The sequence below is a fragment of the Doryrhamphus excisus genome, linkage group LG11 (genome assembly GCF_037039965.1).
Source record: "Doryrhamphus excisus strain RoL-2023G ecotype Guam linkage group LG11, RoL_Dexc_Guam_v1.1, whole genome shotgun sequence".
NCBI classification, from domain to species: Eukaryota; Metazoa; Chordata; class Actinopteri; order Syngnathiformes; family Syngnathidae; genus Doryrhamphus; species Doryrhamphus excisus.
Window position 1 is genome coordinate 8,511,739 of NC_136367.1, and position 16,025 is coordinate 8,527,763.

Consider the following 16,025-nt stretch of genomic DNA (forward strand, 5'->3'; position numbering starts at 1 on the left):
ATCATAGCAAAGAAGCCTGAACAAGAAGAATGTGACAAAAAAGTGGCAAACACGAAAAGGACTTACCTTTTATTAATGGCACACTGCACACTCTCTCGGAGTTGTTCTTTCTTCAGTGCGGCCAAACTTCCCAAGCTTTTCCTCTCCAATGAGCCTCTCTCTCCCTCCTTCCATGTGGGGGCACATGTGACTGACACTCCGCCTGCAAAAACAAAAAAACAAATGCTGACATCTAGTGGCAGCTAGCACAGTAGCAGGTTAAAGCAAGAATTATTGTCCTCTACAAAGATACCGACGTTCAACAAAGACAGTACTTCAAATTGTTCCGTCAATGTTTTGTCAGTTGTCAGTTCCAAATGACGTTGTTTTTAACCAAAAATATATATAAAAACACCACCAGGTAGTTTATATGACCCATTATGTGTTTATGTTTATCAAACAACACACAAATGGTGTTTCCAGGAGACGACATATGGTAATTAGTAGTGATGTTACAAGAGGTGCCGGGGCTTCAAAGCGCGGGCGCTTCCGGGAAGCGTGTACCGAGGCTTGATTCATTGGAGGAGGGGCCTGAATTGATGACATCGGAAGCCACGTGACGGATTCGGGAAGTGGTTCAGAATTTGCCGCGATGTTTGCCTGTCACTCAGCGATATAAACCCCTCAGGCTTAGACATTAAAATGTGGGGTTTTGTTGTGAGAGTCAGTCATTTGAGCGTGTGGATAGTGTTTGTCGACAGTTTGGAAGGTTTGGTTAGTACGGTTACGTTAGTTTGGAGTTCAGAGAGAGAAGGTATGGAGCCAGCTAGAAAGAGGAAAATTTCTCCTGTGTGGGAACATTTTGACTTGATCAGTCTGAATAAGTAAGCCAAATCAAACACTATTAAGACTGCATTTTTCCATCTTAAGAACATAGCCCGACTCCGTCCATCACTTACATTCTCTGCCGCTGAATCCCTGATCCATGCATTCATCCCAACCAGAATGGACTACTGCAACAGTATTCTCTACGGTACACCTTCCAAAACCCTCAACAAACTACAATATATTCACAACTCCGCTGCCCGCCTCCTCACCTCCACCCGCTCCCGTGAACATATTACCCCGGTCCTTAAAAACCTCGTCCCCCAACGCATTCACTTCAAAGTTCTTCTCAAAACCTACAAAGCCCTCCACGATCAGACCCCCCCCCCCCCCCCCCCATATCTCACAGACCTTCGCTCCTCAGACTCCAACCTCCTGGCACTCCCCTGTAAGACCAAGCTCCGAACCTGGGGAGACAGAGCCTTCTCCATCGCTGCCCCCACCCTCTGGAACTCTTTGCCCCATTCACTCCGTGCTTGCCCTGACCTTGCCAGTTTAAAAAAACAACTAAAATAAAAACCCACCTCTTTAAATCTGTTTTTAATGTCTAACTTTTTATACCTGACTGCTGTGCCCCGCCCCGCTTTTACTCATGTTTTAACTGCATATTAACCAATGAATGTTGTATTTTAACTTATCTTTTACTCTGTTTACTTGTTTTTATTCAACTCCATTTTTCTGTAAAGTGTCTTTCAGTATTTTGAAAAGCGCTATACAAATAAAATGTATTATTATTATTATTGTTTGCATTTCAAAACCTGTATTTTCACTGTTGCTTTTTGTGTTTCAAGGAGTTGAACATAAAGATGAAAATGGACCTTCACCCATCCATGGTAAGGTTAATAATATCACATTATAATATTAATATATTACAGTATTACAAACCAGATTTTCAGGGTTGACTTATGCTCATTGTGCAAATGAAAGATCACCCTTGTTGACATGGTTGTCAAAGATACACAACCCTAAAGCATAGTGGAGATGTTGTATCAAAAACAGGAATCGCCTCAAACCAAACATTTTAAAAATTAGAAAAAAAGACAAAATTATTGGTGAATAAAAAATCAATTAAATCTCCCTTAAATCTTCTGTCCAAGTTACACAAGCATACATCTTCGTACATCTTCCTAGTTACACAATCACTTTCACTGAGGCCATGCCATGTAACATAAACTCATGATGAAGCTAGTCATATCACATGACACCGGAAGCATTTATGGACAAGAAAACATTCAGCATTTTATATATACTTTATATTTTATATCACACTTTGTAGATTAATCATTTGGTTATACAATTATGTGTAGTACATTATCATTTCAAAGAGCCAAAACAGATCAGCATTCAATGCATCCAGGTGGTTTCATGTCCACATGAAGCTTCAAGAAAGGAACCCCTTCTCGAACCAGTTGACTGAAATGGTTCAAAACTTCATCGGGCTTCATCTCAGCATCACTTGTAATTAGTAGAATGACAAGAGCAAACTTGTTCAGTGACACATTGGTCAGCTTGAGGCCACAAACTTCTACATCACACATTGTTACTTGTTGTTGTTGTCTGAACTCCTGAAGGTCAGAATGGGCCATTTAATGACAGCTCTCCAATCTTAGGGTACTTGAAGTTGATGATGGCCACAATGGTGGTTTACACATGAGCTATGATGGGCAACATCTGAGTCTGAAGCAACAAGTGAGCCGGCAGACCCTGATTTTCTGATTTGAGCCATGTTGCTCCTGGTCTTCCTCATGGCTACTTTGTGTTAATCCGCATCCTCACTGCTACTGCCTGAGTTGCTGGAGGGTTCAAAGAAGGAAGAGAAAAAGAAGTTGCCATTTCTTCTCTTCCTTCGTATTCTTTGGGACTTCTGGGGACAGAGGAAGCCCACTGTTACCCACAGTCTGCCTCGTGGAAGTCCAGATTTAGGAGCTGGACATCTGCTTGGAGAGTCCATATCTTTTTCGGTAGTGATGTTACAAGAGGTGCCGGGGCTTCAAACGTGTGTCGAGTAATCGAGTGGGTACTTCCGAGAAGCGTGTACCGAGGCTTGATTCATTGGGTGGAGGGGCCGGAATTGATGACGTCCGAAGCCTCGCTGCCCAGCTGTACCACGTGACTGATTAGGGAAAAGGTTCAGAATTTGCCGCGATGTTTGCCTGTCACTCAGCGATATAAACCCCTCAGGCTTAGACATTAAAATGTGGGGTTTTGTTGTGAGAGTCAGTCATTTGAGCGTGTGGATAGTGTTTGTCGACAGTTTGGAAGGTTTGGTTAGTACGGTTACGTTAGTTTGGAGTTCAGAGAGAGAAGGTATGGAGCCAGCTAAAAAGAGGAAATTTTCTCCTCTGTGGGAACATTTTGACTTGATCAGTCTGAATAAGTAAGCCAAAGTTGTCAGTCAAGTCAGTTGAGCGTGTGGTTAGTGTTTGTCGATGGTTTGGAGGGTTACGGCTATGGTTACGTTAGTTTGGAGTTCAGAGAGAGAAAATAATTTACTTTCACGATACTTTCACCAACATAAAGATGAAACTGGACCTTTACCCATCCATATAATAGTTAATAGTACTACATTATAATATTAATATATTACAGTATTACTAACACAACTTATGTTTATTTTACAAATGAAAGATCACACGTTTTTATCAGCCACAAGAAAACAAGACACAAAAATACACAACCCTAAAGCATAGTGGAGATGTATCAAAACAGAGGAATCGCCTCAAACCAAAAATTGTTAAGGAGAAATTATTATTGAATAAAAAATCAATTAAATCGCCCATATTCTGTCCAAGTTACACATACATCTTCGTACATCTTCCTAGTTACACAAGCACTTTCCCTGAGCCCATGCTAGCTAGATGACATAAACCCATGATGAAGCTAGCCATATCGCATGATGCATGGCATTTATGGACAAGAAAACATTCAGTATTTTATATATACTGTATATTTTATATCACACTTTGTAGATTTATCATTTGGTTATACAATTGTTTGTAGTACATAATCATTTCAGATCAGCATTCAATGCATCACACATGAAGATACATCCGCCTGTAATTGCATCCAGGGCCAGCAGGTGGTTTCGTGTCCACATGAAGCTGAAGAAATGAATCCATTCTCGAACCAGTTGACTGAAATGGTTTAAAGCCTCATGGGGCTTCATCTCGCCATCACTACTTTTTCGTTTGTTACTTTCGACAGAAACCAACTCATCTGTTCAAATACTTGTGTGTTTAATTACACATAAAAGTCCCTAATTTCCACATTCCTTCCTCGGCTGAATCACACTCTTATGTTAGAAAACAGAAAATGCAAACTACTTCAAAGCTGTACTTGACGGACCTTAGCCAAGCGCCCGTTCAAACGTCAGAACAGGTTCCACTTCCTGCCTCGCGCGTTCTCAGCGTTTGTTTCCGGTTTGTGTTGCGCGCTCTCGATGCTGTTGCATTCCGCCTGTGCTCACGTGTTGTGTGTGTATAAAAGCTGTCCGTCCTCGCTCATCATGAACAGAGTGTCTCCGGACAAACGGCGAAAGATGGAGTCGGCGCTCAACCAGCTGAAAAAGTACACGGTGGTGGTGGCGGACACGGGAGACTTTAATGGTAATTTTCACACGCCGTCCGCCCGCGAACGCTATAGCCGGTTAGCATGCGAGATAAAGCGAGCAGGAAGTCTTAATGTGAATGACCGCAGTGTTAATATTAAACCAGGGTGAGGCACCGAGGAGTGCTAGCATCGATCGCTAGGCCCGTGTGCTTAACATGACACTTTTAATGTTGGACTATTTTCTTGACGTCGAATTATGCACTGATTGTCCACAAACATGTAATCCGATTAACCTGCTAAAGTGCAAAGTTATTTAACTGCGAAAGGTATGTTAACTGCGTAGTTCGCTCTTGTTGTTAAACAGCTTGTAAAGTTTCATAGTATAGTACATTTAAAAGTAGTTTGCATCAGATGTTAATCACAATTTATTGCATTTGAATGAAGTTCAATGAAGTTGAAGACGGTAAATTTTTACTTCCTGGTTTGTTTCTACCAAGTGGTTCCTAATGAGGAAATCCATGGTGTAATTCAGTTAGGTTGTGCTGGAAGCTGTTTGCAATTCAGGATGACATGACAGTTGGCAGCCATGCATGGCTCTGGCATACTAAATATACTGCACAACCTTTTATAAATCGCATTTTCAGTTCTAAGGTAATTATGTGAATTATACTTGGCTGTGGTCATTGCAAGATGTCCCAGTATGACTGCACATAGGTCCACCAAGCGCACAGTAACATCCAAATACAGAAATGAGCCAACCATGCAAACGCCATGAAACAAGAACACAGTGCAACCAATTTTGTGAATTCAAACTGCTGAAGTCACAAATGCTTCAAAATAAAAAAGAAACACCCTATAGGAAAAATGATTCAAATGCAAAAAAAACAAAAAACGCACAACCTCTAAAAACAATTGCATGCGATAAATGCTGCATGTTGATATTGTAAAACATTACAGTGTTGGACTTGAAGAATTCCACCACTTCCATGCATTGCATTTATTTTATGGTGTTTGTATTTCTTTTCTGTGTTTGGAGTTTTTGGACATTGCTGCTTGTTTTCCCCAAACGGCCTCCAACCCCAATGCACATGAAGGCAGAATTCAATGGAGGTTTTATTCACAAATCTATTTAATAGCGCCCATCAATACTAAATGTTTGCTAGCTTTTTTTTTTATTTTTTTTTACTGAGGATGCAGTTTATGAAAAATCATGGTTAGAGTGCTTGCTTTGACACAAATACAAAAATAGGAACCGCACACATATTGCACGGTTGAAGTTGAAAATATGTCACGTGATAAATATTGATTTGAAATAATGGCAGATAGCTGGATGAAGGGTTGGAAGGCAGCCACCTTGTCTGCAACGTCTGCATGTTTTATGAAGTGAAAATTAAATATACTAAACCCAGTACACACAGTTGTTGATTTAATAAGGGAAGTGATTGCGATGGGCATGTTTTTTTTTGCTTCTAATTACTGTTGTACCTGTTTCACCACTTCTCATTTGGTAAATATGGGTGCAACACCGGCTTCTGTCATAACTCTAGTAAATGTGCAGTTGAAAAAATTATTGTTTTAATGCAATAATTTTTACCCCAGTGTAATAATTGCATATATCGTGTTACATAATAGTCTGATGCGCCGTCAAGAAACTGCATAGCAAAGCTAAGACTTAATCAGTAATGTGCATGTTTCATTTGCTACGTCATTGATTTTGCTGCAACAAAACATGCCAAAAGGCAAGTTAGTTGATGGTGCTCAGGTTATTTTTGTTTCAGTCCACCATCACAAAGAAAGGACTTTGTGAAAAGCACTATGCAAATAAAGCTTACTTACTTATATTATATACTTTATTAAATACTTATCTTGCCATATTGTGCACTACATGGAGAATGCACACAACGAAGCAAAATTGTGGCATACATATTAGACGCTATTATTATTATGCAGCAAAACTATACCCCATATGCACAAAGTAAATAGCTGAATTTTTCCTCATACCTACTGTTGTAGGCAATTTTTCTCTGAACAATATCATTTTCAAACATTCCACACTACAAGATAAGTTTGTGATTTGTGATGTTATCAAATCAATTTTGTATTGGCTGCTATCAAGGCTACGGTTTTGGCACCGTAAGCACTGGAAGTAAAAAAAAAAAAAGTTGTCTTATGACACCCTCGGGTATCGCAGTGAAAACATGTGTTGGGTACTGGCTAATGAGTGTACTTTTGGGTCTCTGGAGATTTCAGTACTGACTAGCACTGTTTCATCTGCCACAAACTACAGCTGACACGCAACAACCCTCCATGAAAAGGCTCGTCGTGTGTATGTCAGTCGAGAAAAGCCAAGCCAGCATGCAAAATGCTGTTTTGTTTTTTTCATTGTTCTAGAATACCACTGGCTGTTTGAATTAAACAATGTATCTCTCTCTGTGGCTTTTGTTTAATGCAAACTGACCATTTCATTAGTTCAAACAGCAAATATGCATTAATACCCTGTTAAGTTGTTCCCTTTTTGTTCTTTTCAACGAGTAGTCATGAACACGGCTACCCCTCAGGCATTACAACAACATAACAGAAGCAAATGTCCGTCTGTTTTGGTGATTTCCATATACATGCATTACTTATAGATACAGTATCTGCAGTTGTTGCATAAACTTTACTGCTAAAAGAAGGAAAAAAAACTTGCTGAGCAGGTTTAACAGGAAATGTTGTAAAATTTGTTTTTGAAAAGTTGTGACACTGTACTCTAGATGGTGCCGTTTTCTTCTTTTGGAACCTGGTTTGTAAGAAATTGAGGCAATGACAACCTGTCTTCCTCCAAAGTGTGGGAGTGGGGGGGGATCAGGAAAAAGTTTGAAGCCACTGCCATAACTGATGTCATGTTCTTTATACAGGTGTCCTTGGGTTATAAACAAATCACTAAGACTTTCATAGGAGCAGATCCTTTAACATGATCAAGGACACAATATGTATCCTTCATGTTGGCTGCGTGTGTCAAGTGTTTACGGATCAAAATGAAGTTTTTAACTCATAAATGGGAATGTGTTTATTACCACACAACTGGAAGACCACCTGTATTACCAATTAGTAGCGGTAGACTCAGCAGCTCCTCTACTGGTGCTTGCAAGTAGTGCACGCTGTTATGCCTCAGTTAATCACTGACAATTCAGCCATTGGCTAAATTGTTAATGACTGATATTAATGTTGTTCGACTTGACTGTCTTTCAGCCATTGATGAGTACAAGCCTCAGGATGCCACCACCAACCCATCTTTGATTCTGGCTGCTGCCAAGATGCCAGCCTACCAGAACCTGTTGGATCAAGCCATCAAATACGGCACCGCTAAGGGCGGGTAAGACATTCAAATCAAGTGTTTCTCGTGTCTCAACCTCTAGAGGGCACAATGGAGGTTTAAAAAAAGCAACAGAAGCATTCATTACCTGGACTGTAGAGATTTGAATGACTTCCCCAAGAGGGAAATTCCAACTGAAGTGATTAGTCAGACAAAAGGTCATCCTTTAGTGCTGAAGCAGTTTACTCATAATTGATTTTGGTGACATTGTTAAACACAATTTCATCAGAGGTTTTGTAGAAATGAGTTTTGTTTCATCTGGACCCAAGTCAAAGGTCGCTACTGACTTTTTCATTCTGTCTATGCCTGTGGTCTTACTTGAAACTGTGCTTCTTTGCTGGCCAGAACTGAAGACGAGCAGATCGCAAACACCATGGACAAGTTGTTTGTGAGTTTTGGCCTTGAGATCCTCAACAAGGTCCCGGGCAGGGTGTCAACCGAGGTGGATGCCAGGTTGGTGAATATTAAAACGATAATGATATCATGACGTCATCTGTGTTAAGCTGCTGAGTATGGCAGTAAAAGAAAATTCAGGTGTACTCCCCTTAGGCCATCGCGCTGGACTCCTGTCTGAATTCCCGTCTCTCATGGTCCCATTGGACTCACACTGAGAATGAATGGTTCTCCCCATTTGCTCAGTGCAGGGCAATAAATGAACTGCGACACTGCGATTGTCCTGACCTTGTGGATTGTAACCTTACTTGAAGTTCTGCTTATTTCCATCGGTCAAGTGGCAGCTGTCATTTGAAAATGAATGGAGTAGAGGTGACGGCGTCCATTACAGTTCAAAAGGGAGGAAAGGGAGGAGTTGTATTACCGATATTAATTGTATATAGTACGTACAGTAAACCTCGGATATATCTGATTCAATTGTTCCCACTGGTTCTGTCCGATATAAGCGAAATCCGTTATATGCGTATACCGGAAAATGTCCGCCACATTCATTACATGGACGTGCAATGCCATGGGGGAACTTTCTTTGATCCATGTTCACAGCCAAAGCTGAAGATTATAACATCTTTGTATGAATTACAGACATGTACATGAGCATACAACGAAATAAAAAATAATTCTCAAATCTGTAGAAATGCCTTCTTGTTGCTATTAGCGAGGTTTAGAAACCAAACGATAAACGTAAACGCAAACGCTAATGATGTCACAGGCTATTGACAAGTCGGCAAGTTCCCATACATTTCAATAGCATGTGACGTCATTATCGTTTGCACTTACGTTTATCGTTTGGTTTCTAAACCTCGCTAATAGCAACAAGAAGGCATTTCTACAGATTTGAGAATTATTTTTTTTTTCGTTGTATGCTCATGTACATGTCTGTAATTCATACAAAGATGTTATAATCTTCAGCTTTGGATCAAAGGCCACGATGCGGCCATCCGATATAAGCAAGGGAAATTGGAACGGGACTGGAGATTTTGTCCGAAATAGGCGAAATCCGTTATAAAAAAATCCGATATATGCAATTAATTTTTATTGGAAATGCATTACAAAAAAATTGGTTCTTTTTTATCTGTCCGTTGTGAGCGAATTTCTGATATATCAGAGTCCGATATATCCGAGGTTTACTGTAGCTGGCAATTCAGGATTTTTCCAAGGATGGTAAATTCTGCCTGTGAACATCTTCAATCATCCAGGTGATGATATTGTCAAGGTATTGAATCAATCCTTGCTTTATTCACCTCAACTCTCTCTAAAACTGACAAACTATAGTCGTGTAAATGTGGTTTTGCTCTCCAATTAAAAATCTAAATGGGTGAATGTGTAATTAGCTGAAATGACTAATAATTATTTCGATCATGTTGCTCAGACTGTCTTTCGATAAAGAGGAAATGGTGGCCAAGGCTTTGAGGCTCATTGCTCTCTATGAAGAAGCAGGCATCAGCAAGGAGCGTGTACTCATCAAGCTGTCGTCCACATGGGAGGGAATCCAAGCTGGCAAGTGAGTGACTTTTTTTCTTTTAGCTAGATGTTTGTCAATCATGTTTGGAATTGAACTGTATTGCCGTGCGTACGACAGATTGAAACTAGTATTTCATTAAGCAAGCTGTTGCTTATACCATAATCCATTTTGGATTGTATGGGTGTGTAGGTTACGCCGTTTGGTGTAACACATTCTCCAATGATGTGTTTTTGTGGGTTTCACATTTTTTAGGGAGCTTGAAGAAAAGCATGGTGTTCATTGCAACATGACCCTGCTGTTCTCTTTTGCACAAGCGGTGGCCTGTGCCGAAGCAAAGGTAACGCTCATCTCGCCCTTCGTTGGCCGCATCCTGGACTGGTACAAGGAAAACACAGACCGTAAAAGCTACGAGCCCCATGAAGACCCAGGTACTGTTTGAGATGTTTACAGTACGTGCAGAAGCAACGTTCCTGTGGAGTCTAACTGCTGTGAATATGAAGCAGGCAAACATAGATTGCATTTAAATGAAATGGGATATTATGAATGTTTTGGAAAAGGGGTAAGTGGAACAAAATATTCACAATATAACAAGCAGCCAGTCAAAAAAATTAATAAACTAAAAACTACAGCTTTCACTTAAGTTGCTGGGTGTAAGGTTTTTAAAAAAAAAAACGACAGCTGGGTTAGGCTCCAGCACACCCGCAACCCTTGTGAGGATAAGCGTTAGAAAATGAATGAGTGTATGAAAATGCTCATTTTGAGTGCAAAACCAGGCTGTGGGAAAAAAAACTGACCTGTAAAGGTGAGGAGAAAAATGCAACAATATTTCATATTTTGTGCCATGTGATTGGTGACCAATCCAGGGTGTACCCCACCTCTCCCCCAAAGACAGCTGGCATAGGCTCCAGCATACCTGCGACCCTTGAGGATAAGCGATAGAAAATGAATATTTCATATTGTCAAAATGGTGTCAAAACCTGTAAACAAGTTTTGTACAATTCACACGCTGCTCAATATGGCCATAAAGATCATTACACAATTCATTCATATTTAATAGAATTTCAACCGGATTACAAAGTGAATGTTCAACTAGCACTGGTTAGCATTGACTTTAGCAACAACTAAAGTTGCAATAAACACACTTTTTTTTTAATAACAGCTGAAATCAAGACAATAAAACCTTGGCACTACTTGTTATTTAGTCATGCAATAATAAATGAACAAACAAGTACATGAGAATAAAAAATACTTTTCAGCAATGAAATCCAAGGTGTAACTTTTCCACACAACATAAAATATGATGGGTGGCTATTGTGAAAGGGCGTGTGAATGTTACTGCAGAATATTTTTTTTCAAAGCCTCCTGGTGATAGTACACGTTTTGACACTCTATAAAGACGCACTATAGCAGTCCAAACAAAGTAGTACTTCTACACGTGATCAAACCTATAGTACATAGGATTCGCCAGGTCAAAACATGATCGCTGCATAAGACTCGCCTTCCGCTTCACCTGTCCAATTCACGACTTACTGAAGCTGCACTCTAAGCATCATGGGAACTCTGGTTCTTTTTACGGTAATGTAGCCATATCACTGTATAAGAGTGAAATTGCAGCGTCTTTATGTCTGGTATTCCACTGCCAAGTGTGTGCAACAGGTTTGTCTTTTCTTCAATTGCCAACTCCAATCCTCGTGGAGTTGCCTCTGTTTACCTTGGGCTTTTATTGTGAAAAACATACCGCGCTACACTTTTGGGACCACAATGTAGATTTAAATACAATTGAATAGACATATTCAATTGGGCCAATATTTGTGGCTGATACTGCTTTTGCTCCCTCAATTTATATGAAAAACTGACAATGATAACTAATATTCCAGGTCTCAAGTTCAAAGAAATATTTATTGAAATGTAAACACTGAACACAGTAGGATTCATCTTTCTTAAACACACATTTAAACAGCATTATCAACTTTAAAAGGAATAAATATTCAACCATGTGCTAAACATTTCTGTCGTAGTTTAAATTTATCTAGCATCCATGTGATGACGGCTCCTCCACACACCCACAAACTAAACTATATTGTAGCGTCGCTGGGAGCACTTCCTGGTTCCCAGTGTGCTTTGCGGCACCGTCGATGTAAATAGTTGGTCAGTTTGTAGTTAAAGTTGCATAGTTGTTCATTCTTGTTCTGCTCAGCTAGTGAGAGTGCTTTTATTCGTCTGTTGCGTTGGTATGTTATGTTTTTGGGTTTCTTGTTGTCACACCATGACTTAAACTGTTATGCCTAGCGGTCACCCAGTGAATTGTGAAGGGCTATGTATGGTGTGAAAAGCACGCTTATTCTTTTACTTGAAATAAAAATTGGTCTCTGCTTTAAAAGACCCTTAAGCACCACAATATTTCCAAGCACGTATATTACATCCACTTGGTGTTCATGTTTCTTATTTCAGAGCAGGTGGCAATATTTCAACTAAGTTTAACTGTTAGAGGATAATTAAAAGTTGAAAACGTACCCTTGTTATGATTCACCAGTGGGGGCGGGGTTCTCCGGCAACACAAAGCTGCCCGGCGGATGCCTGTCTGTAAATCATGCAGCGGAAAAATACATAGACGAACCCACGTGCGTATTGGCCGATACCAATTCAAGTATAGAACGCAAATATCGGGCCGATGTACAGTGCATCCGGAAAGTATTCACAGCGCTTCACTTTTTCTACATTTTGTCATGTTACAGCCTCATTCCAAACTGAATTAAATTAATCTCTTACCTGAAAATTCTACACAAAATACTCCATTATGACAATGTGAAAAAAGGTTTTTTTGACATGTTTTGAATTTATTAAAAATAGAAAACAAAAAAATCACATTTACATACATAAGTATTCACAGCCTTTGCTTAATACTTTGTTGATCCACCTTTGGCAGCAATTACAGCCTCATTACAGCCAGTCTTTTTGATTATGACCCCACAAGTTTAGCACACCTATCTTTAGGCAGTTTTGCCCATTCTTCTTTGCAATAAGTCTCAAGCTCCATCAGGTTGGATGGGAGACGTCTGTGCACAGCCATTTTCAGAGATGTTCGATTGGATTCAAGTCTGGACTCTGGCTGGGCCACTCCAGGACATTCACGGAGTGGTTCTGAAGCCAATCTTTTGAGATCTTGGCTGTGTGCTAATGTCTGTCTATATGGTCAAGGTACATGACCAGTCTACTGAGGTCAAGAGCGCTCTGGAGCAGGTTTTCATCTTGGATATCTCTATATATTGCTGCATTCATTTTTCCTTCTATCCTGACTAGTCTGCCAGTTCCTGCTGCTGAAAAACATCCCCACAGCATGATGCTGCCACCACCATGCTTCACTGTAGGGATGGTATTGGCCTGGTGATGAGCAGTGCCTGGTTTCCTCCAAACATGGCGCCTGGCATTCACACCAAAGAGTTCAATCTTTGTCTCATCAGACCAGAGAATTTTGTTTCTCATGGTCTGAGAGTCATTCAGGTGCTTTTTGGCAAATTCCAGACGGGCTGCCATGTTCCTTTTACTAAGGAGTGGCTTTCGTCTGGCCACTCTACCATACAGGCCTGATTGGTGGATTGCTGCAGAGATGGTTGTCCTTCTGGAAGGCTCTCCTCTCTCCACAGAGGAACGCTGGAGCTCTGACAGAGTGACCATCGGGGCCTTGGTCACCTCCCTGACTAAGGCCCTTCTTCCCCGATGGCTCAGTTTAGAAGGCCGACCAGCTCTAGGAAGAGTCCTGGTGGTTCCAAACGTCTTCCATTTACGAATAATGGAGGCCACTGTGCTCATTGGGACCTTCAAAGCAGCAGAAATTTTTCTGTATCCTTCCCCAGATTTGTGCCTCAAGACAATCCTGTCTCGCAGGTCTACAGACAGTTCTTTTGACTTCATGCTTGGTGTTTGTGCTCTGACATGCACAGTCAACTGTGGGACCTTATATAGACAGTTATTATATTTCCAAATCATGTCCAATCAACTGAATTTACTGCAGGTGGACTCCAATTAAGCTGTAGAAAGATCTCAAGGATGATCAGTGGAAAAAAAGATGCACCTGAGCTCAATTTTGAGCTTCATGGCAAAGGCTGTGAATACTTACGTAAATGTGATTTTTTGTTTTTTTTGTTTTCTATTTTTAATAAATTCAAAACATGTAAAAAAAACCTTTTTTCACATTGTCATAATGGAGTATTTTGTGTAGAATTTTGAGGTAAGAGATTAATTTAATACAGTTTGGAATGAGGCTGTAACATGACAAAATGTAGAAAAAGTGAAGCGCTTTGAATACTTTCCGGATGCACTGTATCAGTCGATCCTTACACTGTACACTTGACTAAAACACTAGCTGTTATTTGAACACTTGCCAATATGATGCAGCTGCTAGTCAGGTCCGTTTGCATTGTAGAACCAGTTATTTCTTGGTGACATAGTTAATGTCTTTACAGGTTCTTTTCTGGAACATCCTCATTCCCCCCCTCTTGTATTTTGTCTTTCTTTAAACTAGGAGTAGTGAGTGTGACGAAGATTTACAACTACTACAAGAAGTTTGGCTACAGCACTGTGGTGATGGGCGCCTCTTTCCGAAACACCGGACAGGTCAAAGCCCTGGCAGGCTGCGACCTGCTCACCATTTCACCCAGCCTGCTAGCAGAACTCAGCCAGGACCACAGCACTGTCTCTGAGATGCTCAAAGTGGAAACTGGTAAGACCATGTGGAGTGCTCACCCATGAAGAAGGGGATAGGGAAAATCCTATCATCTCGTCTTTGTTTGTACCTTGACTGGGAAAGTGTCTTCAATCCAAAGCTGTTGAGTTTTGAATGAAGCAGTTTTGCTCATTTAATGTTTGACCCTGCAAGCGGCCAAGGTCCACACAAACTTTATTTTCTATCTGCAGCCAAGGAGTGCGACCAACAAAAGCTTCACCTGGACGAGAAGGACTTCCGCTGGCAGCACAACGAGGACCGCATGGCAGTGGAGAAACTGTCCGACGGAATCCGCAAGTTTGCTGCAGACGCCATTAAGCTAGAAACCATGATAAAAGTAAGACCTGATGGGTGAGGTTTCTGTACGTCTTCCCTGTCCGTATCCTCATTCTACTCGCCTCCATTTTCAGGAGAGAATGCACGGTGTTAAAAATGGCCAGTAACGGGCACAAAGGGGGTGTCGTGACGTATACGCAGTCAGGACTCGGCCTTGTTGCCAGCTGCCATCTCAACGGCTTTGGAAAGCATCAGAACCATTCTCCATCCCTCTGTGACCAAACTCAAGCAGCCTCCCTCATCCAAGGCTCTCTCCCATCCATCTATTCCATATTTGGATGGAACCATGTTGGTTATGTGACCAAACATTTAGGACTCAAGTATTTTGGTGTATTTTAACACATGAATCTAGACGGGGCGCATCCTTCATGAGACTCTATTATGGTTCTATCATGTATGAGACTACTAGAGGACCATATGCACTTTTAACAACAAAAATGATTTGACTAGACGAGTTTTACATGTCTTCTTCCCATAAATCTAATAAATATCAGCTTGAGCAATGAAGTTGTTTCTGTCTTGTGTTCCAAATAAGAACCGCAGACACGCAAACATCATCATCAGTAGGAGGACTCATAACAAGGAATATGAGTTTGGCAGGCCTTCCCCCTGACGTGCAGCCTTTGTCACCATCTATTATTGCCTCTGGTCCAGCCAGTTTAACTTCATTCTCAATTGCTCCAAATTTTGCTAAACTCCACCTTTAGTAAAGCGCTACTGTGTATATAGGAAGGCTTATTCCTTCACTGGCGTTTGGTGGCTTCATTTGGTGCAACGTTCATCTTTACAAAAGACGTTTGTCTGGTGCTTGTAAGGTAATGGTATTTAACATTTCATTTCAATTCAAATCATTTCACTATTTACTTGGCAACAATTGCGATAGGCAGGATATATTCCTCTCTATGGCTTGTTTTTAAAATACTTCAATAACGGCAATATCCACACAGCCAACGGTACTTGATCCTGTTTGTGGAATTAAAATCGAAATGATAGATGAGGCAAAGGTTGTAATTATTCAAACACGTTCTTCTCAAAGCATTGAAAGGAACAAGGAAGCTTTGCCAGACAATACTGATACCTTACCTGTGCTTATTATTATTATTATGCTCATTCTGAAATGTGCATGCCTGTTTCGGGAGTGTTTTCTACATTTACTTATGTGATGCAGATTTTGGTTTCATCAGATGTTTGTAAGGAACAGTCCTGTACCCATGAGGACCGAGTGATGTCTACTATTAAAATCATAAGGGGGGGGGGAAGACGTGTAGCGGCGTATAGTGACC

The 16,025-nt window shown here is 40.7% G+C and overlaps 2 protein-coding genes across 2 annotated transcripts in view; one reads left to right on the top strand and one right to left on the bottom strand.

Annotated features, from left to right (window-relative positions):
- The window catches only part of tspan4a (tetraspanin 4a), a 192,308-nt gene extending 192,127 nt beyond the window's left edge, over positions 1 to 181 (bottom strand). Inside the window, exon 1 of the mRNA XM_078794702.1 lies at positions 67 to 181. The gene's annotated coding sequence lies outside the window, so the exon portion shown is untranslated. The remainder of the gene's footprint in view (positions 1 to 66) is intronic.
- Positions 182 to 4,286: 4,105 nt separating this feature from the next.
- On the top strand, positions 4,287 to 15,245 carry taldo1 (transaldolase 1). Its single transcript, XM_058045905.2, has 8 exons — positions 4,287 to 4,469; positions 7,645 to 7,768; positions 8,114 to 8,221; positions 9,591 to 9,722; positions 9,936 to 10,111; positions 14,206 to 14,403; positions 14,598 to 14,743; positions 14,817 to 15,245. The coding sequence occupies exons 1-8, from the start codon at positions 4,304 to 4,306 to the stop codon at positions 14,847 to 14,849; spliced, it is 1,083 nt and encodes a 360-aa protein (XP_057901888.2). The 5' UTR covers positions 4,287 to 4,303; the 3' UTR covers positions 14,850 to 15,245.
- The last annotated feature ends 780 nt before the right edge of the window (positions 15,246 to 16,025 follow it).